Source organism: Rhineura floridana, chromosome 17, assembly GCF_030035675.1.
Source record: "Rhineura floridana isolate rRhiFlo1 chromosome 17, rRhiFlo1.hap2, whole genome shotgun sequence".
Lineage (NCBI taxonomy): Eukaryota > Metazoa > Chordata > Lepidosauria > Squamata > Rhineuridae > Rhineura > Rhineura floridana.
Window position 1 is genome coordinate 27679541 of NC_084496.1, and position 24878 is coordinate 27704418.

Consider the following 24878-nt stretch of genomic DNA (forward strand, 5'->3'; position numbering starts at 1 on the left):
GACCACACTGTGACTGAGAAGCTTGGTTCAGCTGCAGCTCTGCATGTATCTTGGAACTGTGTGCCTGTTTTGCCTTTGCTCTGAGCAATGAAGATGGGTGCTATTGCAAAGGTTCAGAGAAAGCAACACTGATTTAAGCAGGATAGTCTCTGACAATAACAGCTGGGCATGGAATGAGCAGCTGGATGAATGACAACATAGGTGTAACCCTAATAAGTTCCCAGAACCTTTGGCATATCTAAGGCAAGCATATGTTCTTATATGGGCCTGAGCGTCTTCCATCAGTAATTTAAGTCTAAATCCTTATTTCCTGAGAAATGCCACCATCTTTCCCCATAATTAACATCTCAGTCACCTGGCTGCAAGCTCTGATTGACCCAAGACTCCTTGTGACCTCCCTCCACCATGCAATAACCAGTAGCCACTGTGGCATGCAACTATCTCCAGATCAAAGATCTCCAAAGTTGCACTTTTTGTGAACGCACATGGAAGATACGGGTTCATGTGTAAGTGTGAACAGACACATAAGCAGATCCATTAACAATACACTTTTTGTATATCAGGCAGGGCTACTCCTGAGGGAAGGTGGAGTCCTTCCCCCACAAGCACTTATATCATCTCAGCTGCTCTAAACCACGAGACTGGTTATTACTAAAAACAATTAAATGAGTTTTCAAAATTTATAAAGGTGACTGCATTGATAGCTCTGATATAAAAAGTTTTTTTAAAATGACCTTTCACACACACCTAAATATGGTGTATGTGTGGTTGGCAATTTAATCACCCCCAATGCACACTGAAATGTTGCCCTTTGGTATTGGTTCACACACAGCAATGCTATGATGAATGAGTAACTGGCCAGGCAAGGACATACCTGCAATGTCTTGGGGTGACTGCAGACTTACAGCCCCCTCAGGTTTTTCTCCTCCTTCCAGCACTCTGACCAACTCTCTCAAGCGCTCGCATTCCTCCCGCAGACGTGCCTGCTCCTCAAGGTGCTGCTGCTTGGCCAGGCTTGCCGGGTTCATGCTGAAGTGGAGCACTTTAGTTTTACTGGGATCATGATAGCCCTACAAAGCAATAGGACTCATTAGGATCTACAGGGACAGCTTGCTGGAGAGGATGATACACAACCACAGGAGAGCACTGCAGGCAGAGGAGAAGGGGAGAACTGGACCCAAACATTTTAATACTAGGATTCAGCTGAAGTTCACCTGTCAGTTGAAGCAAGAGTTACCTTACTTATCACCTGGAACTTACTTCCATTGTCTGTACACATGCAGTTAAAAAGCTCAACGGAATAATGTTGATTGGCAAGGACCATTTTGCTCAACTAATCTATTGTAGAATAGTAGAATTTATCACATGACAGCCACAGAAGGCTGAATTTATCAATGGATAATCATGGGAGCGTGAATGAGCTCAAAGTCAATCTAACAAAAGTTTACTACCAAATGTTTTGCATTTGTCTGTGGCAAGTCATTTAAAGTCAAGGCTTCCAACCTGCGGCAGGACACGGCACTAGGCTAATTCCCTTTTATCACAGAACTCAGATGTGATCTTTGTCACTAAATTGTGCCAGCATTTCCTGAGTAAGCTACTAACACATTTCACGTTGCACTTTTCCCATGAGGTGAAATATATTTATAGCAGTTTAGCTGATGAGCCAGGTCTCAGAATAGCTGATTAATTTCCCTTCAAAGTGAGACAACAGTGAAGTTAAACTTGCGTCTCCAGAAAGTGCAAGCACATATTTGGCAGAGAGCTTTGTTTAAAAAAAAAAAAAATGCAATGATAGTACTTGTCTAGAAATAAAGTCTCAAAGGCATGTGACATGCTTACATTTTATACTTGTGCATTAAAGAGTTTGATTCAGTTGTTCCCCAAGTGTGGTGTTCGGTGTGCACAGTTGTCCCATATGACTAGCTGACTCTGCTTTTGGGAGAGACACGAACAGCAGGGAAGAGGAGTGACCAGCAGGAAACTCAAGTACATCGAGGAACACATGCAAAGAGTGATGGAATCATGCCCTCCTCGTGATTCAAGGAAGTGTGGTGATTAGCTTCACCCACCAGCCAGAGGCTTCACTAACTCCCCAATGCCATGTATCAGCAGAACACAATTCTATCTGTCAGGGCCTAGAGACTGGAAAGAGATCATCCAGGACACTGTCTACTTGTCACAAGCCTAAACAGTTCTGACCAGTGGTATGCATATATAGGATGTGCTGCACATGAGAACCCACAGGCTTCATGGAGCTCAGCAAGCCCAAAAATCTTCATTCATTCATTCATTTGATGTATATCCCTCCCTTCCTCCCAGCAGGAGCCCAGGGTGGCAAACAAAAGCACTAAAAACATTTTAAAACATCATAAAAGCAGACTTTAAAATACATTAAAACAAAACATATTTTAAAATATTTTTAAAAAAACTTTGAAGACAGGTTAAAAGGTTAAAAACATTGTTTTTTAAAAAGGTTTAAAAAACATTAAAAAGCAATTCCAACACAGACGCAGATTGTGGGATAAGGGATAAGGTCTCAACTTAAAAGGCTTGTTGAAAGAGGAAGATCTTCAATAGGCACTGAAAAGATAACGAAAAGTGCCCCCACACGAAAGGTCTGTTTCCTATGTTGTGCAGAATGGACCTCCTGATAAGATGGTATCTGCAGGAGGCCCTCACCTGCAGAGTGCAGTGATCGACTGGATATATAAGGGGTAAGATGGTCTTTCAGGTATCCTGGCCCCAAGCTGTACAGGGTTTTGTACACTAAAACCAGAACCTTGAACTTGGCCGGGTAGCAAATGAACAACCAGTGCAGTTCTTTCAGCAGCGGGGTGACATGTTGGCGATACCTTGCCCCAGTGAGCAGTCTCACCGCCGCATTTTGCACCAGCTGCCGCTTCCGGACCAACATCAAGGGCAGCCCCACATAGAGCGCATTACAGTAATCCAGCCTGGAGGTTACCAGTGCACGGACAACAGCGGTCAGGCTATCCCAGTCCAGAAATGGCTGCAGCTGTCTTACCAGCCAAAGCTGGTAAAAGGCATTCCTAGCCACTGAGGTCACCTGGGCCTCTAGCGACAAAGATGGATCCAGGAGCACCTCCAGACGACGAACCTGCTCTTTCAGAGGGAATATGACCCCATCCAAAGCAAGCAACTGACCAATTATCTGAACTATCATGATTTGGTCTTTGAAAAGGTTTGAAGTTAATGTTAACAAAATGATATTAATATTCTAATATAAGTTTGCCATATCAGCTAATATTACATATAAAGATGCATTTATAATATATATACATTCTGAAGATATGTACTTCATATTTAATTAAATGTCTTCTCATAACGGTTCATCTCTGATCAGAAGGTGTGTACTGGATGCTGGTGCCCAATCTTTTTTTTTGGGGGGGGGGAGGATATATTTCAGGCAGGACCCACAACAAAGCATGGCCACTACTGGCCCCGACTTTACCCAACCAGGTCAGTAAAATTCAAGAGACAGATGCCTTGTGGACTTTTGCATCCAGGAGCTGGCCACTTAGGAAAGGTGAAGGGGATTAATTTAATCCATTTGCTGAAACTGTCTTGGAATGTTTGGTCATAGCGAGTGAGTTTCTCATGTGATTCTCAATAAAGCACCAGATGCTCAGGTGGAATGGGCAAGAAGAGGATTCAATTCTATTTAACAGCGCTCAAAACAAGAGCAGAATGAACCTGGCAGCAGAATCACAGGGGAAAAAAATGGCTCCACCAGGATATTAAGGAGCACAAAAGACTACAAGGAGCTGCAAAGTATCTAGTTGATGAAAATGGAAAAGCTTGGTTTGCTTGATGTCTTGTATGCCAGGGTTAGGGAACCTGACTTGGGGCTGATTGTGCCTCTCCAGGCCCCTTCCCCAAGCGACACCCTCTCCTATTAGGCCACGCCCCTCATCCGCCCTCATGCCCTCCTTTGCTTGGCTGCAAGCTGTCCTTGGATTCTTGCTTGCCTGGAGAGAGGATGGAGCAGGGTGTGTGTCCGTGGGGGTGTGCACGCGTTTCTGGGTAGAAATCTGACTTTTGTGCGGGTGGAATGTTGCCTACTGTCCATTGCTCTGCCCGCTTTTGGCTCTGGCCTCCTCCACCACTGTTCTGCAGCCCTGGAAAGTTGCTTATGAGAAAGTGCAGCCTTCAAGGTGAAAAGGGCCCCTTTCCGCTACTGTACTCCACTTTGAGTCTCTATGAGAAAATGCATACAAAACTCTAAATATTTGCTTTTAATAAGAAGAAAATGCAAAGTGTGAGCTCTTAATATTGCTAACTGGGCAGCTGTTTGAACAACCAGCTTGCCCAAAAAACTGGAAGTACTAGAAAATAAAGTAGCTAGTCTTACTTATTTGTTTGTTTTTCTGAAGAACAAAACACATGGTCAGAACAGCAGCCTGACACGTCCCTAGTCAGTAGTAACAAACCCTTCTGTAGAATTTGTACTACAGCTTATAATTTCACAGTGGATCTCTCTTAAAAGAAAAAGTGGAAACAAACAATTTTTCACCCCTCCTTTTCTCGGAGCTTGCAGCGAACACCACAGATGCTTATAGGTTAAATATCTCACAGTTGTTTTAGTGCCCTCTAGTGACACATATCCTGCCGCTCAGACACCTTATTTAAACAACAGAGCACAGCTATGGAAAATACCATTGGAGGCTGGGTCCCTGCAAAGTATTAAAAAGCACTAGCACAATGTAAGACTTAAAACCTTGCTCAAGCTGTCAGTGCCCTGGAACTGTCAAAAGGCAGAGCGGAGGCACATGTGTGCAAAGGAGGATTAGCAGAGATTGGCTGAAAGTGTCCTACGTGCGTCCGTGTAAGATATTTTGTATGCATATATGCCATGGCAGCACTCAACGGCAGCCAAAAGCAATGCAGGTGACCCCCCCCCCCACCAACACAACTGCAGATCAGAACCAAGTCAGAACTGGCTATAACATCTTTTTGTTCGGCCACTTCTGCAGACTTTGGGATCTATGGAAGATACAGTCTGTGCCTACCTAAGAACCTGGGAGGAGCAAACAGCCAAAACCTTTCCCCACTCAAACAAGTCACAGATCTCAAGAGCTACAAGCTGTGTGTTAGGTTTCCCTTCTGCTCCTGCCTCCACCTGGCTTAGGTATGGTAAAAGCTTCCCCATTCACTTGGAGAAGATGACAAATAAAAAACAGAAAATGTAAACGTTCCTCTGTCCACCTTTTCAAAATCACCTGCTGAGCCAGGGAAAGAAGCAGTAATGAAAAAACCACAGGAAAATAAAACTTGCTTAGGAACAAAGCTGCACAAGGGCTTGCTGTACAGACAATGCAGGTGATACACACAGAAAAGAGTTGTTAGAGGTGGCTGTGAAATGTCCCTCTCCCACCTTCAAGACAAGGGGCTCAGGCCCAAGGCTTGGGATACTAAGAGAGCCAAGCAATGACTCTTGTGATTCGATACCACCATCGCGACATAGCACATACTTGAACTAGAGGCTCTTCAGCACAAAGGCTCAACTTCAGGTACGACTGTGATCCTGCTGGGTGAAACAAGAGGCACACACAACTAGGATTTATTTATGACAGCCTTTGCCAAGCTGGTGCCCTCCAAATGTTTTGGAGCACAACTCCCATTAGCCCTATCATGGTGGGGGACGATTTCATTGATTGGTTAAATATCCCGCCCTTCCTCTCAACAGGAGCCCAGGGTGGCTTCTTTCCTGCTACTACCTGCCAGAACAAGGGTGGGAAACTGAGGCCTGGAGGAGGAGGACAAGAGTGGGACAGTCGAGCCGGTGAAGGGCCCAGCAGGGAGTTGGACACAGAAAGTGCCTCAGCTCTGGACGTTGACCATTCAACCACAGCAGCTCCGGATACCCCTGTGGAGAGTCAACCTGAACAGCCACTTGTTTCCCAGCCTGATGCTTCCCCTCTCCCTGTGCCCACAGGCAGCCCTCCTCCCTCAGAGGGGGAAGACAGGATGGTGACGGGGGCTCCGCCTTCGCCTCGCACCGTATAGTGGGAGATTCAACAGACACAGTTGAGGCGGAGTCTTTGCCTGCGCATGCTCTCCCAACAGTGACCGTCAGCACACACAGTAAGGTGCCCGCCCAGCCTTACTTAAGCAGGGTGAGGAAGTAGTTGCTAAGTCAACATCTTAGTGCAGTGAAGTTTGCCTCGTTAGACCGAGAAAGATGCTGAGTTCTGAGTAAGCCGTAGGTAGATTCATGAAGCCCACTGACTTGAAACTTTCTCTTACTACAATGAAAGAAAAAACCACAGCCGTATCTGAGTCTGAGTTCTTCAAGTTGGGGAAGGACACAGACCTTAGAAGAACATGCATTTACAGGCCTCCCAGGTCAGGTGGGGGTGAAACTCATCCTATTATTCCTGGGTTGCCCACACTTGAGTCACTGCTTGGGAAATCGTCTGTTTGACATTACACTCCATTTAAGACAGACACTTGCTGGAAAATACATTGCTATTCCAAGCCAATACCTTAGGGTGTAATAAAATCCATCTCATTTTCAATTTCTGGGAAAGATTTCTAATGTATTTCTATGCATCTAAAATGCAGCCCAAGGATGCCTTCCACTGTATGCCTCCAACTGCAGCGGAGCTTTCCACAAAGTCAAAGGAGTTGTGGCCTGTCAAAAAAGGGCCTGCTTTTGCCCCTGGCCCTGCTCACCACTGGCATGTGGCCTTCAGGTTCTTTTTCACCAGATGCTGAACTGACAGCTACAGAACACATTCAGATGTCTTCATCACTGGTATTGCTTTATGGCCATAGACACACCTCTTCTGTCCAAGGGTAAGTTCTGCCTTCTTTTCCTTGGCTGACCTCTTCAAGTAATCAAGAAGCCAAGGAATCTCTTTCATACAGGACAATCACAACTTAATACTGTCTGGCAAGCTCTTATCCAGTCAAGCAGTTCAATAATAAAGAAGAAGCACAGGTTGTGGCCATAACATCTATTCTGCCATTTCTGCAGACTTTGGGATCCATGAGACCAAGGTTGTTGATTGCATGTACTGGAGGTTGGGCCCAAAGGGCAGCTTAGGGATTCTACTCGTGTACCGCCAACCCCGCTGCACAACGGACTCCCTGGCAGAGGTGCTGGAGGTGGTCTCGGATGTGCGGGTGCAATCTCCAAACTTGCTGGTGCTCAGGGATTTCAACGCACATGCTGAGGCCATCCTCACAGGGGCACCTTGGGATTTCATGGAAACCATGCCTTCCTGGGAGCTGCACCTTATTCCCACGGGGCCCACCCATGTAGCTGGTCATGCACTTGACCTTGTATTTGTCTCAGGAGAGGAGGGGAGTGATCTGAAAATGGGGGCTACATCTCTTACCCCCTTGTCATGGTCAGATCACTACTTGGTGAGAGTAGACCTTTCGATGCCACACACCCTCTGCGGGGGTAAAGGACGCATTAGGATGGTCCGCCCCAAGCGCTTGATGGATCCCAATGGATTCCTGAATGCGCTTGGGGACTTTATGGAGCCTGCAGACGGGCACTCGGTCGAGACCCTGGTGGAGAAGTGGAATAAGGCGATCACCGGGGCATTAGACTGGGTGGCTCCGAAATGCCCTCTCCCCCTGAATAGAGCTCAGACGGCACTGTGGAATACTACACGGTTGCGAACTCTGAGGCAGGAGGTGAGACGGCTAGAGCGTCAGTGGCGGAAATCTCACTCTGATGATGATCAGACACAGGTTAGAGCGGCTGCAGCAGCCTACCATGTGGCGATAAGGGCAGCAAAAAAGGATTTTTATGCTCCCTCTATTGCGTTCGCAGAGTGCTGTCCCAGGAGGCTGTTCCAAGTGGTCCGAAGCTTGGTCGGTCCAGTTGCTTCGGAACCTATGGAACATTCTAAGACCTCCTGTGATAAGTTTGCAAAGCACTTTGCAGATAAAGTCAATCATCTAAAGAGTGCGATTCGGCACTCTATGGATACAGTGAGCGAGCCAGAGTCAGCCAATGGTTCTCTGGTGGTGTGGGATCAGTTCCAGCTTCTTCCTTCTGATGAAGTGGACAAGGTGCTTTCAACCTTAAGGCCAACCACCTGCTTACTCAACCCTTGCCCGTCATGGCTCATTATGGGCTGCAAGGACAGTCTGGGCGAGGGGATCAAGGTGGTGGTAAATGCGTCCTTGGAAGAGGGCGTAATGCCATCATCCCTCAAGGAGGCAATAATAAAACCAATTTTAAAGAAGCCCTCCTTGGATCCCCAAGATTTGAACAACTTTCGCCCAATCTCAAACTTACCATTCTTGGGCAAGGCGGTTGAGCGGGTGGTGGAGAAGCAGTTGGAAGCGCAATTGGAGGAAGCAGATTATCTGGATCCATTTCAGTCGGGTTTCAGGCCTGGACATGGGACTGAAACAGCCTTGGTCGCCTTGGTGGATGATATGAGGAGAGCATTGGATAGGGGTGAGTGCACCTTCCTCGTCCTCCTGGACCTCTCAGCAGCTTTTGATACCATTGACCACGGTATCCTTCTGGGTAGCCTGGAGGGATTAGGCATAGGGGGCACTGTATTGCAGTGGTTCCATTCTTTCCTCTCTGATAGGCACCAAACAGTAGCATTGGGGCATGAGGTTTTGGACCCTTGGCCTCTCACTTGTGGGGTGCCACAGGGCTCCATCCTCTCCCCGATGCTATTTAACATCTATATAAAGCCACTGGGGGCTATCATCAGGAACTTGGGCTGCAGTGTCACCAATATGCAGATGACACGCAGCTCTATCTCTCATTTAAATCTTCACCGAGGTTGGCTGTAGAAACCCTATCCAAGTGCCTGGAATCGGTGAGTAGCTGGATGGGAAGGAATAAGCTGAAGCTGAACCCTGACAAAACCGAGGTACTGTTCATGGGAGACAAGGGAAGGTTAGGGGATTTGGACCTGGTGCTCAATGGGGTACAATTGCCCCTGAAAGACCAGGTCTGTAGCCTCGAGGTCATTCTTGACTCCCAACTGTCCATAGAAGCTCAGGTTTCGGCTGTGAGCCAGGCAGCTCTGTATCAACTCCATCTGATACGGAGGCTACGCCCCTACCTTCCTAATCATCTGCTCCCATCAGTGGTACATGTCCAGGTCTCCTCTCCCCTAGACTACTGTAATGCGCTCTATGTGTGTCAGGATGTATGGTTGGGATTCTGATGTTTCTGAGAATGAGCTAGGAGTAGGCAGTTGGGCTGAGTCGTCTGGAGGGGAGGAGGAGGCTTCCCAGATAGAGGGGGAAAACCTTGAACAGGCAACAGACTCGTTTCCCACGCACTCCCTCCCTAGGAATGTGAAGCAGTTACAGACCGAGGGGGAGGAGGAGGGAGACCAAGGCCCTTCGGCTGCAGAGAAGGGTAGAGAGAAATCGCCTGAAGTGTTGGGCCAACCCCCCCCCACTCCCTACCATCCTTTCCGAATCAGAAGGGGAGGAGGTAGCCGCCCCCCCATCACCCCGCACCCGAAGACATTTAAAAAGGCGCCAAAGAAAAGAGGAGGGAAGGGGCGTAGATGTGGGCAGTTTGAGGCGGAGCGAGAGAATTCGCGCCCGAAAGCCCCCTTGATAAGGGACAGGGAATGTTTGATACTCTGTTCTATCAACTCTCTTCCATGTCGCAGGTTTTGGTTCATGTTAAGAGTTCATGAGGCGAAGAAGCCTATGTCTGGAAATTACTCTAATAAAAACTGATTTGCTTTCATCAAGTGATTCTGTTCTTGAGTCCCAACCCGGGCACGACAATGTGGGGCTACCCTTGAAAACGGTCCGGAAACTGCAGCTGGTACAGAACACGGCGGCGTGCCTGATTAAAGGCAGCCGCCGGCAAGATCATATCACTCCAGTGCTAAAAGAGTTGCACTGGTTACCAGTTGCTTACCGGGCCCAATTCAAGGTGTTGGTTTTGACCTTTAAATCCCTATACGGTTTCGGCCCAGTCTATCTAAAGGAGCACCTCCAGCATCATCAGCTACGCCGCCCAACAAGATCAAAAGACCTTCTCTCCATCCCATCAGTCAAAACAGCCAAATGGGTGAGGACTAGAGAGAGGGCTTTTTCAGTTGTGGCCCCCACCCTGTGGAACTCCCTCCCAAATGATCTCCGCCATGCCCCTTCCATGATGAATTTCCGCCAGGCCTTGAAGACCTGGCTCTTCAGGCAGGCTTTTGGGGTTGGCTAGATTTTATCTTCATTGTTTTTAGATTGTTAATGTCTAGGTATTGTATGCCTATTTTGTACATCGCCCAGAGTGGCTGGACAGCCAGCCAGATGGGCGACTAATAAATTCAATAAATAAATAAATAAATAAATAAATGTCAGATGCAGGCTGTGTCAACCTCTAGGAATCTGGGAAGAACAAGCAGCCCCCCCCAAAAGGAAGAATTGCTTGAATGCCTTATTGCTTTGCTGACAAAGACACATGAAGTTAACAAGACAGATCCAAACAGACGTTTCTTGAAGCTATAGGGGGTTTTTTTTGGAGGGGGGGAATAAAAAACCAACAACCGAGATGGATTATCTCCCATGGAGAATTCTAGAGCTACTCAACCTTGGCTCAACTATAAACAAGTCACGCTGTTCCTGTTCAAGCATTTGGTGAAATGAATCCAAAACAACTCTGAACTCACTTTCCCACCGGGGTTCATAAGAGGAGCCTGGCTGCAGGATCAGACTATCTAGTCCAGCATTTTGTTCTCATAGTGGCTAACCCCTTGCTGCCGTTTCCAACCCGTTCAACAAATGATGACAAAATTGGATAAGGCAAAGGAAAGGAGACAATTTCTGTGACGGAATTTTTTAAGTTCCAAAGGGCATCAGATGGTCAAGTGAACCAATTGTTAATAGTCCCAACCAACAAAATTCATCTTGATCATACATACAGCAAGTAAAAAAAGGGAGGGGGAAACAGACGTGCAAACCTATGTCAGTGTAATGCATAAGGTCTTATCAAGAGAAGATTAAAATCCTTAAGAACTGTTTCAGAACCATTTCTTGTTGACATGGCCTCTTTCTGGAAGCAAACCAGAGTAAGAGGTGTCTATCTGAAGCGAAAAAGATTCTGGTTCAATGCAGAATCTATCTTGTGATCTCCAGGCAGCTGTGAAATGCAGAGATGACTATAGCATTGTTTTGGACAGAAAGGGAATGATACCGTAATAGATCTGCAACTATCTTACAGGAAAAATGGCAAAAGATACAGTTTTGACAATTTGGCAATCATAACAGGGGACGAAGTCTTTTTTGCAACATCACATTATACAAACAATCTGCAGATGGTAAGCAGAGTTGCTTACCCCACTTCTTCTCCCCACTAGTAAAGGGAAAAAACCACAATGAGCACCAGAGACACAGCACGCATTGCTTGCTTCAGTGGTTTATTGAACGCTTTTGTAGCTGAGAATGTGATGATAGGAATGTGGAGGAAGACACGATGCAGAGGCAGAAACCAATGATTTTTTACATGCTATTCATAAGGAATAATGTTGATCTGGTAATTCGGATGTAGCAGTCAGGTAAGAAAGGCCTCAAGTCAACCTGACGTGGCAAATTGCCTGATTCACTCCTATCAGGTGAGGCTGACAGAAGCACATTTTGTGAATTAACTTTTCCTTGAAAGCTTTTTTTCTAAAACACAACTAATCTGATTTGGTGCTTTAGGGAGGACAACTATGTCTGTTTATCAAAAAGGAAGGAAAATAAAGCCTGCTGCTATTTTTCCTTGTTGACCCTCAGGACCACCTTGTTGGTCAAGATTTTGTCTTTTCCTTTGTTAAATCTGAAACAAAGCTTATGTAACTGTTCTTTCTTTCTTTTGCTGAATTTTAAATTATAAGCTCCTTGGAGTAAAGACAGGATGAGGGGTAAAATTATATTTAGTTATCTAAAATTTCTGGTTGGCTCTGTTGAGTTTAATTGTTATGTGCAGAGAGGGGTGTGGGGAGTGTCATATGGATCATGGCTGGGAAGGGAAAGATGAACCCTTCCCCCTTCATGTGGTTGTGAGGAAAGTCATCATTGTTTATTTCTATGCCACTTTTCCATGGTAAACTCTACTGAAAGTGACGTGCAACATCAAAAGGTTTAAATAAGACAATTTCCTAACCATTTCAAGACATAGCGAAATTTAAATCATCACATAAAAAATAGGCTAATGTGTATGTAGTATTCATTTAATTTTTTTTTAAAAAAAACCCCTGTATCGTTACTAAGTACACGGTTAAAATAACATGTAGTTTGATCCCAAGATACATAGACCAAAAAGAGATAGAAAGCAGCAGCACTGCCCAGCTATTGGTCTCCCAATTGGCGGCATTTATTTCCTTGTAGAGCCTCCAACCGTTCCCCATTGTGATGATTCGAGTGAGTCTGGGTGAAGCATTCTATGCTTGCAAAATGGTTAAATCTCGTGTGTGTAAGGATTGACTCTCCCTTTATGATTGCTTTGGCAAAGTCAGTCCTCAAAGATGGAGCAATTCATTCCTTCAGTCAGTGTGTGGAAACCACAAACCAAGAGTAATCCTCTCCCTAAAAACATGGGTAATGCAACTGCAGCTTCTTCATTTTGCTTCTTTGTTCAGGCTTGTTAAAATGATTAGAGGAAAACTTTAATAGAAACAGCATCCAAATAGTTCCCACAGGACAAGAAGTTCACAAGGCAAACATGCTGACCAAATGCCCAACTCCTTCTGTTATTGAGATAACCATTCCCCGGGGATCCCTAAAAACCCTCCAAACTAACTGCATGCACACAGACATGGTTTGCAAGCAAACAGGACAACCAGCACACGCACCACCAGCAGCTCTGACAAAAGTGCACATCCTTGAAATTGGAAATACGACTCTTGTCAGTGCTTCAGCTTGGCTTCTTCTCCTCCCAAATCTACTCTGTACAGTACACAGAAACCTTAAATCATGCTATTTTCTATATGCACAAGCAATTCACAAACAACACCATCCCAACTGTGTGATCTGCTGAAGGTTCTGGCCCAGACAGGAAATTGGGGTAGTGAGGGGAGATATTATTATTAGATTTATTAGTTGCCTGTTACCTGAAGGTCTCCAAGTGACTTACAATAATGTGAAAAACAAAAACAATACACTATAAAAACAACCTGATTTTAAGGATTTTAAGGATGCACACCTTAATGTGGTGAGGGGGTTTGAGAGTGTTGAAGAAGCTGAGAGCAATGCCATCAGGAGTCTAGACCAAGAGGCTAGTCTCCTAGCAGGGGCACCCAAGGCGGAATGGTCAAAGCTAAGACACCAGACTAAGATGCATCCAAGAGGAAGGCAATGGTAAACCACCTCTGAATATCTCTTACCACAAAAACCCTATGAACAGAGTATCCAAAATGCAACACTAGATAGTGCTGGAAGATGAGACCCCCCAGGTCAGAAGACACTCACCGAGCTACTGGGGAAGAACAAAGGGCAAGTCCGAGTAGCGCTGTGACTAATGATGCAGTTGGGTCAAAGTCGAAAGGAAGCCCAGAGACTGATGTGCACAGATGTGAAAGGAGAGTTCGGAGTTGTATAACGCATACCATAGGAACATGGAATGTGAGAAGCATGAACCAGGGAAAGGTAGAAATTGTCAAGAAAGAAATGGAACGCATCAACATTACAATACTTGGCGTGAGTGAATTAAAATGGATGGGAATGGGACATTTTCAATCAGGCAACTACAAAATATTTTATGCGGGAAATGAGAAATTAAGAAGAAATGGGGTTGCTTTAATAGTGAGAAGCGATGTAGCAAGAGCAATTAGGAGCTACAATGCAAGGTCTGAGCGAGTGATATCAATGAGATTAAATGGTAAACCTATCAACATAACCATCATCCAAGTCTATGCTCCAACATCAAATGCAGAAGAAGAGGAACTGGAGAGATTTTATGCAGAAGTACAGGAAGAAATTGATCACACACCAAAACAAGATGTGCTGATAATCATGGGGGATTGGAATGCAAAAGTAGGGAACAGAGAAGAATTAGGAATTGTGGGGAAATGGGGCTTAGGAGACAGAAATGAAGCAGGAGAAAGACTTCCTGAATTCTGTGAAGCCAAATTTGTTTCTTGCAAACACATTTATTGAGCAACCTAAAAGGCAACTGTACACATGGACATCACCATATAGTCAATATAGGAATCAAATTGATTATATAATTGGTAGCAGAAGATGGAGAAGTTCCATACTTTCTGTGAAAACACGTCCAGGAGCAGACTGCGGTACAGATCATGAACTGGTCGTATCGAAAATCAGAGTAAAGCTAAAGAAGAACAACAAAGCAATCATAATGCCAAAACACAATTTAAATAACATCCCAGAAGAATATAAAGATCAAATAAGGAACAGGTTTGAGGCTTTAAACTTAGTTGACAGAGAACCAGAAGAACTATGGAGTGAAGTCAGAGACATGATCAGGGAAGAATGAAAAAAGATAATACTTCTAGTTAAAAAGAGAGAAAGACCTCAATGGATGACTAAAGAAACTCTTAAAATGGTCAAAGAGAGAAGGAAAGCAAAAGCAAAGGAGATAGAAACACGACCAGAACCCTAAATTCAACAATACAGTGACTAGTACGTAGGGACAAAGAGAACTATTACAACAGTTATTGTATAGAAATAGAAGAGGGCAACAAAAAGGGTATAACAAGAGCCCTATTCCAAAAGATTAGAGAAATGAAAGGGAAATTTAAACCAAGAGTAGGGATGTTGAATAATCAACAGGGGAACACACTGACTGACCGAGATGAAATAAAAGGAAGATGGAAGCAATACACTGAAGAACTCTATAAAAGATATGCAAGGATGACAGATTCATTCACGGAGGAACTGTATGATGAAGAACCAGAAATTTTAGAATGTGAGGTGAAAGCTGATCTTAAAATACTTGGAAGAAACAAATCACCAGGAACAGATGGCATACCAACAGAGTTGCTACATGCTACTGAGACTGAATCTGTCCAAATTTTGACAAAAACCTGTCAACAAATATGAAAAACGAAACAATGGCCCACAGACTGGAAGCGTTCAATATACATCCCAATTCCAGAGGAAAGGGGATCCCAGGGAATGCAGTAATTATTGAACTATTGCCTTAATATCCCATGCAAGTAAAGTAATCCTCAAGATTCTACAACAAAAGCTCTTACCATATATGGAGCGAGAAATGCCAGACGTCCAAGCTGGATTTAGAAAGGGAAGAGGCACCAGAGATCACATCACAAACATATGTTGGATAATGGAATGGACGAAGGAATTTCAGAATAAAATCACCCTGTGCATTATAGATTACAGCAAAGCCTTTGACTGTGTACATCATGAAAAACTATGGAATGCTTTAAAAGAAATGGGGGTGCCACAGCATCTGATTGTCCTGATGTGCAACCTATACTGTGGACAAGAGGCTACTGTAACGACAAAATATGGAGAAACCGATTGGTTCCCCATCAGAAAGGATGTGAGACATGGGTGTATTTTATCACCCTATTTATTTAATCTATACGCAGAACAAATCATACAGAAAGCAGGATTGGACCAAAATGAAGGAGGTGTGAAAATTGCAGGGAGAAATATCAATAATTTAAGATATATAGACGATACAATACTACTAGCAGAAACTAGCAATGACTTCAAATGAATGCTGATGAAAGTTAAAGAGGAAAGCACAAAAGCAGGACTACAGCTGAATGTCAAAAAGACTAAAGTAATGACAACAGAAGATTTATGTAACTTTAAAGTTGACAATGAGGATATTGAACTTGTCAAGGATTATCAATACCTTGGCACAGTCATGAACCAAAATAGAGACAATAGTCAAGATATCTGAAGAAGGCTAGGACAAGGGAGGGCAGCTGTGAGAGAACTAGAAAAGATCCTCAAATGCAAAGATGTATCACTGAACACCAAAGTCAGGATCATTCAGACCATGGTATTCCCAATCTCCATGTATGGATGTGAAAGTTGGACAGTGAAAAAAGCAGATAAGAGAAAAATCAACTCCTTTGAAATGTGGTGTTGGAGGAGAGCTTTGCACATACCATGCACAAATAATTGGGTGTTAGAACAAATTAAACTACAACTATCATTAGAAGCAAAAATGATGAAACTGAGGTTGTCATACTTTGGATACATCATGAGAAGACATGATTCACTAGAAAAGACAATAATGCTGGGAAAAACAGGAGTAGAAAAAGAGGAAGGCCAAACAAGAGATGGATTGATTCCCTAAAGGAAGCCACAGACCTGAACTTACAAGATCTGAACAGAGTGGTTCACGACAGATGCTGTTGGAGGTCGCCAATTCATAGAGTCGCCATAAGTCGTAGTCGACTTAAAGGCACATAACAACAACAATTAAAAGAAAACCATAAAACCCCCATGCATCCACAGGAAGCTTTGGCAGCAAACTGGGAACGGACATCTCAGTCTATCAAATGCCTAGGAAAAGGATAAGTCTTTACCTGGCATCATAGTTGGGAGTTATACTTGTAGGAAATTACAAATAGTTAAAAAAAACCTGTGCAAGCAAGTTCATAATAACAGTCTAAGAAACAACAGCCTTTGATCCATGATTTGATTAGAGAGGATGTTGCAACTCTGTCCCCCCAGTGAAAACATGGAAACAAAATTAACTTTCCTACATTCAGAAAAGTCTCATCTCAAGTATCTTTCATCTTTCTTCATGTGTATGGAAAGATGTGCACTTGGAGGGTGTTGGGAAAATGCTTAAAACAAATACATGCTTTGGCTTAACTATCCCATGATGATGTACCCAAGCTGTGCACCACACCAATCTTAAAACACATAAATCATCTTACAGAATGCTATGCTACATAAGTGTTGGCTTTGTGTACTGTCAGAATCAGTATTGTGAACAGTACTATTTAACTTGTTCATCAATTATCATCAATTAGTGGTGAGCGGTGAAAAGGACAAGAATGGACCAAATTATTCAGCATGAGGAAAACCAGTGTGGACTGTGAAGATTTCCCAAAGAACCTCTCCAAATTGGGTGAATGGGCAACAAAATGGCAAATGTTTGCATAAGGGCAAAGTGAGACACACTGGTGCAAAAAAGGCATAACTTCATACATACAGAGAGAGAGATGTGGTGCCCAGGGTTGCATAGGCACCCAGAGAGGACTTCTCTGGTGCCTCCTCCTGCTGCCTCTCCCCCCACTAAAATCAGCCTTGAAAGAAGTATTCTGCTGTAAGCCATAGAATGGGATGCAGCGTATCCTTGGTTGCAGAGAGAGAGAGAGAGAGAGAGAGAGAGAGAGAGAGAGAGTTCCCCACAACAGTTTTTCCAGTCTGTAAATGTGTCCACAGGCCTAAAAAGATTGGTGATGGCTGAAACACAGAGACACACAAAACACACACTGGTTAGGTCAGAATTCATGATATCTAACCAGGAAAAAGATGTTGGGACCATGTTTGTTAAGTCAATAAAAACATCAACTCAATGTGCCTCAGATTTGAAAAAGAAAAATGCTATGCTAGGGATCATTAAGGAAAAGGACAGAAAAAAAGACTGTCAATGTTGCTCTAATATGCATCGATGGTGCAGCCAGATTTGGAACACTGTGTGTATTCCTAGTTGTTCCATCTCAAAAAGCATATTATAGCTCTGGAACAGGTACAGAAGAGGGCAACCAAACTGACAGAGGGTTGGAGCAACTAAAGTGTTTGGGGTTTCTCAGTTTAGAAAAAAAAGTTTAGAAAAATTTGCATAAGGTAGAAAAAGTGGATAAAATGAAGTCTACTAGAACTTATGGTCATCCAGTGAAACTGACTGGCAGGAGATTCAGGACAGATAAAATAAAGTAGTACTTCATACCACACATTGACATAAATTCACTGCCACAGAATTTAGCAACAGACACTCATTTAAAAGGAGATTAGACAAATTCCTGGGGGAGGAGAGATCTAGCAATAGTTATTAGTCGTGATGGCTAAATGGATCCTCCTGGTTCAGAGACAGTAAAACACAGTGTACCTGAAGGGCAATGGGGATGGGGATGGAGCTATGCCTTGCTTGTGGACCTCCCAAAAGCCTCTGGTTGACTACCGTGGGAAGCAGGACACTGAACTCGATGGTCCTTCAGATTGATCAAGGAGGGAATTTTCTTTTGTTCTTTCCAGCAAGACACAATGGCTAGGACCAAAGAACTGTCAGCTACTTTTGTGCATCCAAGAAGGCACTGGATTAGGGTTTATTTTACAACAAGCAAGGGCATTCATATCTCACATGGAGCCTGCTAGCAAGGCCGGCCCTACTGTTAGAGGCAGAGCGAGATGGCCGGTTCAGGCAGCTAATTTTGAGTGTTATAAATGGGCTGCAAATTGTTGTTTATTTTAATATTACTGTTTTTTACTTCTGGGAAAGTCGCTTGTGGGATTTTTCTGCATCTTGTGCCCAGATAACATGACCATCCTCAAGTACTATGCACCTTGGGGGGGGAGCATTTGCCACTTGGCCTCAAGAAGCAAAATGCTGTGGGATGCTCCTGCCTTTTGGAGAAGAGGGCAAAGAAGTCCCACTTGTCCTGCTCTTGGTTCTTTGGATCCCAGTCAGCACCTCTCTAAAAATTTTATTTCCCCACCTGCCTGTGCCGATTCCAAACTAGAAACTTAACCACTCAAGCTAACTCCCAGCAGTGCAGCATAATGCCTTCTTTCATGTTGGACTTAATTTTGCATTCTCTCTTTAAAGCTCATTTCTGGAATTAATTCAGAGGGGATTTTCAAGGGGAGATCCCAGGAGATAAAAGTAGCACAAATCCTCCAAGCTAGCCTGGAACCCTTATTATTCAAACATAAAGGGAAGAATTACAATGCAGTATGGGATACAGAGGCCTCCTCTTTCTAAGCAATATATCTCTTAAAGGAAAGAGAAACTTAAATGTAATTAGATTTACTGCTTAATGCACCTAATTGCCATAGCGGATTTTTAACAAAGAAAATATTGCCATACGAATAAGAGAAAAATGTGTTATTGTTAGTAATGTTAGAGGAATAATCAGTTAGATGAAAGTTTGTGTTTAAAAGAACACAATCCAGTAATATGAAACCTTGCAGGAGGTAGTATCAAGTATTTCCGTCGATTCAAATATTGTTAATTTTCAGATTAAATACATGTGATATTTAAATAATTCACCCAGAGCCATAATGGAATTCTTCACAGAGGTGACCTATGCAATATTGAAGCAATCTATCCCTTCTCCTTCCACGCTACCCCAAAATATTGCAAGTGTTGGAAGATTCAAAGTTATTATTGCATTTTCCATGGGGTGATGTTTGCATTAGGAGATTAACATTGAAATTCTCTGTGTGTCCCTTGTCTCTGTGTATGATTTGCAAAACCCAAGATAAAATGCTAAAAAATACTCAAAGGTAAGTCCCATTTACTTCAATGGAACTTACTCCCAGGTGAGTGTGTATAAGATTGCAGTATAAATGTAGCAATTGGAGTCTCGTTCATCCAAATGCATGCTTCTCTGAAGGAGGACCCCAGAACAACTCTGACCACCTCAACTAGTACAGAACACAAATAAGGTAAGAATGTAAAAAGACCTGCTGGATCAGACAAAAGCCACATCTTGGCCAGCATCCTGTCCTCTGACCCCTGAGCATACATTATATTGTAATTCTTACAACCACCCTGTAAAGTAGGACATCATCATTCCTATAACACAGGCAGTGAAAGCATGGAATCAGTGATGGATAGCTTTGTGGCTTTCCTCAATGATAAAGCAGGAAGACTAGAGGAATGCATTTTTTTTATTTACACATTTATATCTGTTCCTTCCTCTCAAATGGTGGAAAGCAGGAAACTTTGGAGATCTAGAGAGGGTAGAGGCATGGGCTGGCTCTTTTGGATCACCCAGTGCCAAGGACCAGGAAGATTACTGTCTGTGGGGTTAGAATCCTGGCTTGAGCTGATTTCAGTGCCAAAGCAGTAGTGCCCAATGACACAGGGAATATGAAATTCTGGATTCATGGGTTCAAGTTTCCAGGGAGCTCACTATAAAACCCAACCACTGTGTCTTGACAACAGTATTGCACTTTTACTCAAAACTCTTCTTCCTCTCTTCACTTTTATAGGGAGATGCACTATAGGCACCAATAAGTGTTAGTATTTTTTTAAAAAAAAAACCTGTCTTCAGCATCATTGTTGCAAGCGCAATACAATCAGTAGCTTGGAGGCTGCAAGGCTGGCTAATGTGGTCAGCAAAGGGCATGTTTTAGTATTATACAGGAATTTAGAGTGGACTCATACTCCATTGTAAACTCCTATTCCTCAGAGATAATCCCCTTGTAATGAAACCGTTATCAGCATCTTGACAGATGTTAAATGATGAGCTGCCAGGGGATTATCACCTCCCACTCCTCTCCTGTCCTGAGCAGAGGAGAAGGGAGGCAGGAGACAGCATAATCGCTACACTTCTGGCAGTAGGTCAAGACTGTGCCACACGGACCATCTATTTGAACACCACTCCCATCACAGATCTCACCAGATATTGCAGAAACTATTATCAGGTGAAGCTAAATTACAGCCAAGTTTGGCAATGATTTTAAGATATGGTGGAAGGAATAGTTTGGAGGGGAGATTTCTGTCTTGTTGTGACTTGTTTTGCTAAGCTCAGAGCAGTTTACACGGGGTCCCTGGACAATCTCCCAGCCAAGTATTGTGTGTAGGCTGAGACCCACTTAGCTCTAATAATGTGAGAGTATCTTGTGCCCTCAGACCTTTCTGTGCCCTGTGTAGCACTACCTTCCCCACCACCCTTTCCTCAATTCCATACCGGAAGGAGATACTTCATCCGTTTACTTTTTGAGCACTGAGGTTTTCTGCAGACTTGGGATTAACACACACTGGAAAGGTCCCAAACTCTTGAGAAGAGGGGCTGTCATCCAGCAGCTTGCTATGCATACAAAGAGCCTTCAGTTGAAAGAGTCAGCAATGCAAGGAGAATTAAAAAGCACAGTTAAACAACCCCAAATCCTCATGCATATTTATAAGCAACATAACAACGAAGGCAAATCAATACTCCTCCCTCCCTCATTACATACAGATCAGGAAAAGTAAGATCCGGTAATACAGTCTTGATATATATATTTTTCAGTGAAACCCTGGAAAATCTCACAGGATAGGGATGAGCCTGTCCCTTATAAGGGGTGCTTATACAGCTTCAAGCAGTTAGAAATAATAAAAAGAGGGTAGAAAAAGAGAAGAGAAAGGGTTTGGAGCCATACCAAAGAGAGAGAGATGATGGCTAAATCTTGTTCTGCTAAGCCTCTGAGAAATGTATGCACCTTAACTAAGGTCTGGCTATAATATCATGGTGATACCAATGAAAATGCTTCAGTGTTGACTGAGTCCACACAATAATCTGATCAATAGGGTTAAGGTAACCCTGTTGTGGAAGCTCAATGACTTTTCAAGTTCTTACTCCCACTTTTCCTGTGGTTCAGGTTTCATTCCCTAGGACAGTAGTTTTCACCCCTTTCACAACCAGAACCCACCTTACCCCAAACATGCATTTGAAGACCCATTTATTATTATTACCATATATTTGTATAGTGGTAGGGCTGCTGTTGCAACCCACCTTGGATCAGGCCATGATAGCAGTGGGTCCCTACCTACCCACTGAAGACCAAGGGCTAGGATAGCCTTCCCCAGCCTGGTGCCCTCCAGACATTTCAAACTATAACTCCCACCATCACAGCCAGCACAGCCACAGTCCAAGACATCAGGAGGGCACCAGGTTGGGGAAGTCTGCCCTAGAGCCTTAAGCCAACCCTCCTCCTCTCTAGGATGAAAACAGCTTTGACAAGTGCTGCCAGCAAAACTTCAGCCTGCCCCTACCGCTCTCTGACATTACAGCACCTCATTTAATAACTGACAGAGAATTCATTGTCACCACAAAAACCCTTTAGTTATCACAGTGCAGCAGGTTTTAATTTTCAATCCCAAATGCATTTGCTTCTGTGTCCAATTTCAGCTTGATGCTTTTCTGTTATGCTGGTGCAGTGAACTAGAAAGTAAACCCTTCTTTAAGCACATAGATTTCTGGATTTAAAAATAAATAAATAAAAGCTACCAAAGCATCAAAGGTTATGCTCTTCTATCTTTTATCAGAGCATTGATCCAAAAGGGGGGGAAATGACCAGGTCACAGGGACCAAACAATGGAAACTTTTCAAATTTCCTAGGAAACTTTCTTACGTTTTGTGTCTGCCTGATACTATTTCTGGTTGATCACCACTGCAGAATTCCAATCAACCATGTAATCCAATGATCTATGAAGAAAAAAACTCGTTTGAAATGGTATTTCGTTTGACACCTCTCATTCCGTAAGGGTGGCACACATTTTCTCTTAAATCTGCAGTTCACAAGGCAAATTCCAACTTACTTATGGGGAAAGGGATGTGAAAAGACAGTGTTACGCATCCCAAGCATCTCTCCCTCCCCCCCACTTAAACTGAGCCATCAATCCTAATTTGCAGCCAACCAGCCATGAGATTTCAAGAAACTTTGTAAGTAGTTCTGAAGTAACATGTACTCAAGTACTGGCTTTTTTTCTTACCAAGTTTTAAACAGTCCACAGACTAGACATCTAGTCTAAGCAAAACAAGTTAGGTAGTAAATGGAATACTATTTTGGCAGGGTGTTAGGAATCTATCATTACAATCAGCTTCTGTCAGGAGTATGTGTGTATGAACAGAGTGTTGTGCCCCAGATGAAGGGGGAGTTAGATCAGGGGGGGGAGTCAGATGAGGATGACGCTCCTTGGGAAATTGGAGGAAGGGAGACAAGCAGGGAGGGTTCTGGCAGCCCTGAAACTCCCATGCCCAGCACTTCCACTGAGGAAGCTCCTGCCCTGCCTGCGAGTCCATCCACTCCTGGGCAGGAATCCCCGCCAGGCACTTCAAAAGCTTCCCAGCCAATCAGCATCCCACTTCCAGAGACCACACTGTCACCTAGCGAAGCCCTGCTGTTGGAGGGGCTGTCTGAGACTTGCCCCTCCTTGCCTCGTGAGAGGAGGGGTGAGAAGAGAGACTTCCAGAGGGTGAAACTCAGGCGGAGCCGCCATTTACGAACCAAAACCTTCCCGACTTAAGCAGGTGTCTCCCAAGGCACAGGTGCTGAGTCAACTCTCCCCAAATGCTGCAGAGACTGCTTAGCTAGGAGAGTTAGGGAAAGTAGCGAGTCAGAGTAGACAGATATATGAAGCGTACGGCTTTGGGTGTAACCATGACTTTAATAAAAAGAGAAAAAGACATCACCTTGCCTCAGTTCGAATCCTTCGCCTCTGGGCAGCACAGAGAGAAAGAGAGGGATAAGATAGACAGACAGACAGTGCGCTTAGGCCCTGTATCACTGAGAATTAATTTCTTCCCATATCTCCCCATGTGACTTCTGAAGATCCTTCTGACATTACCTTTGCAGTGTGGGGGCTGCTCCAATGAGGTACCTTCCAACACCCAATACTATCAATCAATCCATTCATTAAACCAGTCAACAAACCTCACAACAAGCCTTAATAGATGCATAAGGTATGTGTAACATACCAAAATGAGATTCAAGATCACATAACTCTATTGACTGCCACAGAAATGTGGTGACATTTCTTTAGATACAATTTTAGCTCCTGTCTTCATTCTTCATTTAAAGGCATGCAGAAGTCCAGACTGCAGCTCCTTCATATATTAGCAATACCTCTGTGTGTGTGTGGGGGGGGGGGATTGGCATCGGATACAGCTGCCTTTGAACTCCTGCTTGACCCTTAGGGCAAGGCTTCTGTATAATGGAAAGCAGTTACGCTGCAACTGCTCTGATGCTGGACATGTCAGAAGGTGCCCTGATGCAAACAACGATCTGTTTAAGATGCCTGCCATGCACACAGATGGGTAACCCTTTAGTTGCCAGAGATAACTAAGGGTTTGTCTGTAACTGTACATTTCTAAGTAACACAGTGATAGATATGCATTGCCTTTTAAGTCGATTGCTTTATATACTGTATTTTTATTTGGCTGTATTTTATGTCAAAATAATGTTTTAGCTATAATGTTTGCTGACCCTACAAGATCTGAACAGGGTGGTTCATGATAGATGCTCTTGGAGGTCGCTGATTCATAGGGTCGCCGTAAGGCACATAACAACAAATAATGTTTGCTACCTGCCTCGTGCCTTCGGGAATTGGGCAGCTTTATAAGATTAACTAAATATAGGGTAAATGACATCTAGTCTTACGTCAGGTGGGCTTCATAAGTTGCTTTGTCTTTTCAACTTCCTCAATGACTGATCAAATGGCACGGGACTCCAAAATATCTCCACATTTTCACTTGCCATTTTTTAGTGTTGTAACAGTCACCATGATTTTCACCAAGACAAAATATTATTATTATTATTTATTTATTTATTTAATTTATTAGTCGCCCATCTGGCTGGTTGTCCAGCCACTCTGGGCGACGTACAAGATAAAACAATACATTAAAACATTAAAATTTAAAACCATAACAGTAAGAAACCTAACCCACCCCAAAAGCCTGCCTGAAGAGCCAGGTCTTCAAGGCCCGGCGGAAGCTTATCATAGAAGGGGCATGGCGGAGATCATTTGGGAGAGAGTTCCACAGGGTGGGGGCCACTATTGAAAAAGCCCTCTCTCTAGTCCTCACCAGTCTAGCTGTTTTAACCGGTGGGATCGAGAGAAGGTCTTCTGAGGCTGATCTTGTTGAGCGGCATCCCTGACGATGCTGGAGGCGCTCCTTCAGATAGACTGGGCTAAAACCGTATAGGGTTTGAAAGGTCAAAACCAACACCTTGAATTGGGCCCGGTAAACAACCGGTAGCCA

The 24878-nt window shown here is 43.8% G+C and overlaps 1 protein-coding gene across 7 annotated transcripts in view; it reads right to left on the bottom strand.

Moving 5' to 3' along the window:
• MAD1L1 (mitotic arrest deficient 1 like 1) overlaps positions 1-24878 on the bottom strand; it is a 604081-nt gene that overhangs the window by 210957 nt on the left and 368246 nt on the right. For all 7 annotated transcript variants that reach the window (XR_009759370.1, XM_061599459.1, XM_061599461.1 and 4 more), the window contains one exon: positions 875-1070. Coding sequence is in view for 6 of the 7 variants with exons in the window: in XM_061599459.1 (XP_061455443.1) it covers positions 875-1070 (196 nt within the window). In the remaining variant the exon portion in view is untranslated. The remainder of the gene's footprint in view (positions 1-874; positions 1071-24878) is intronic.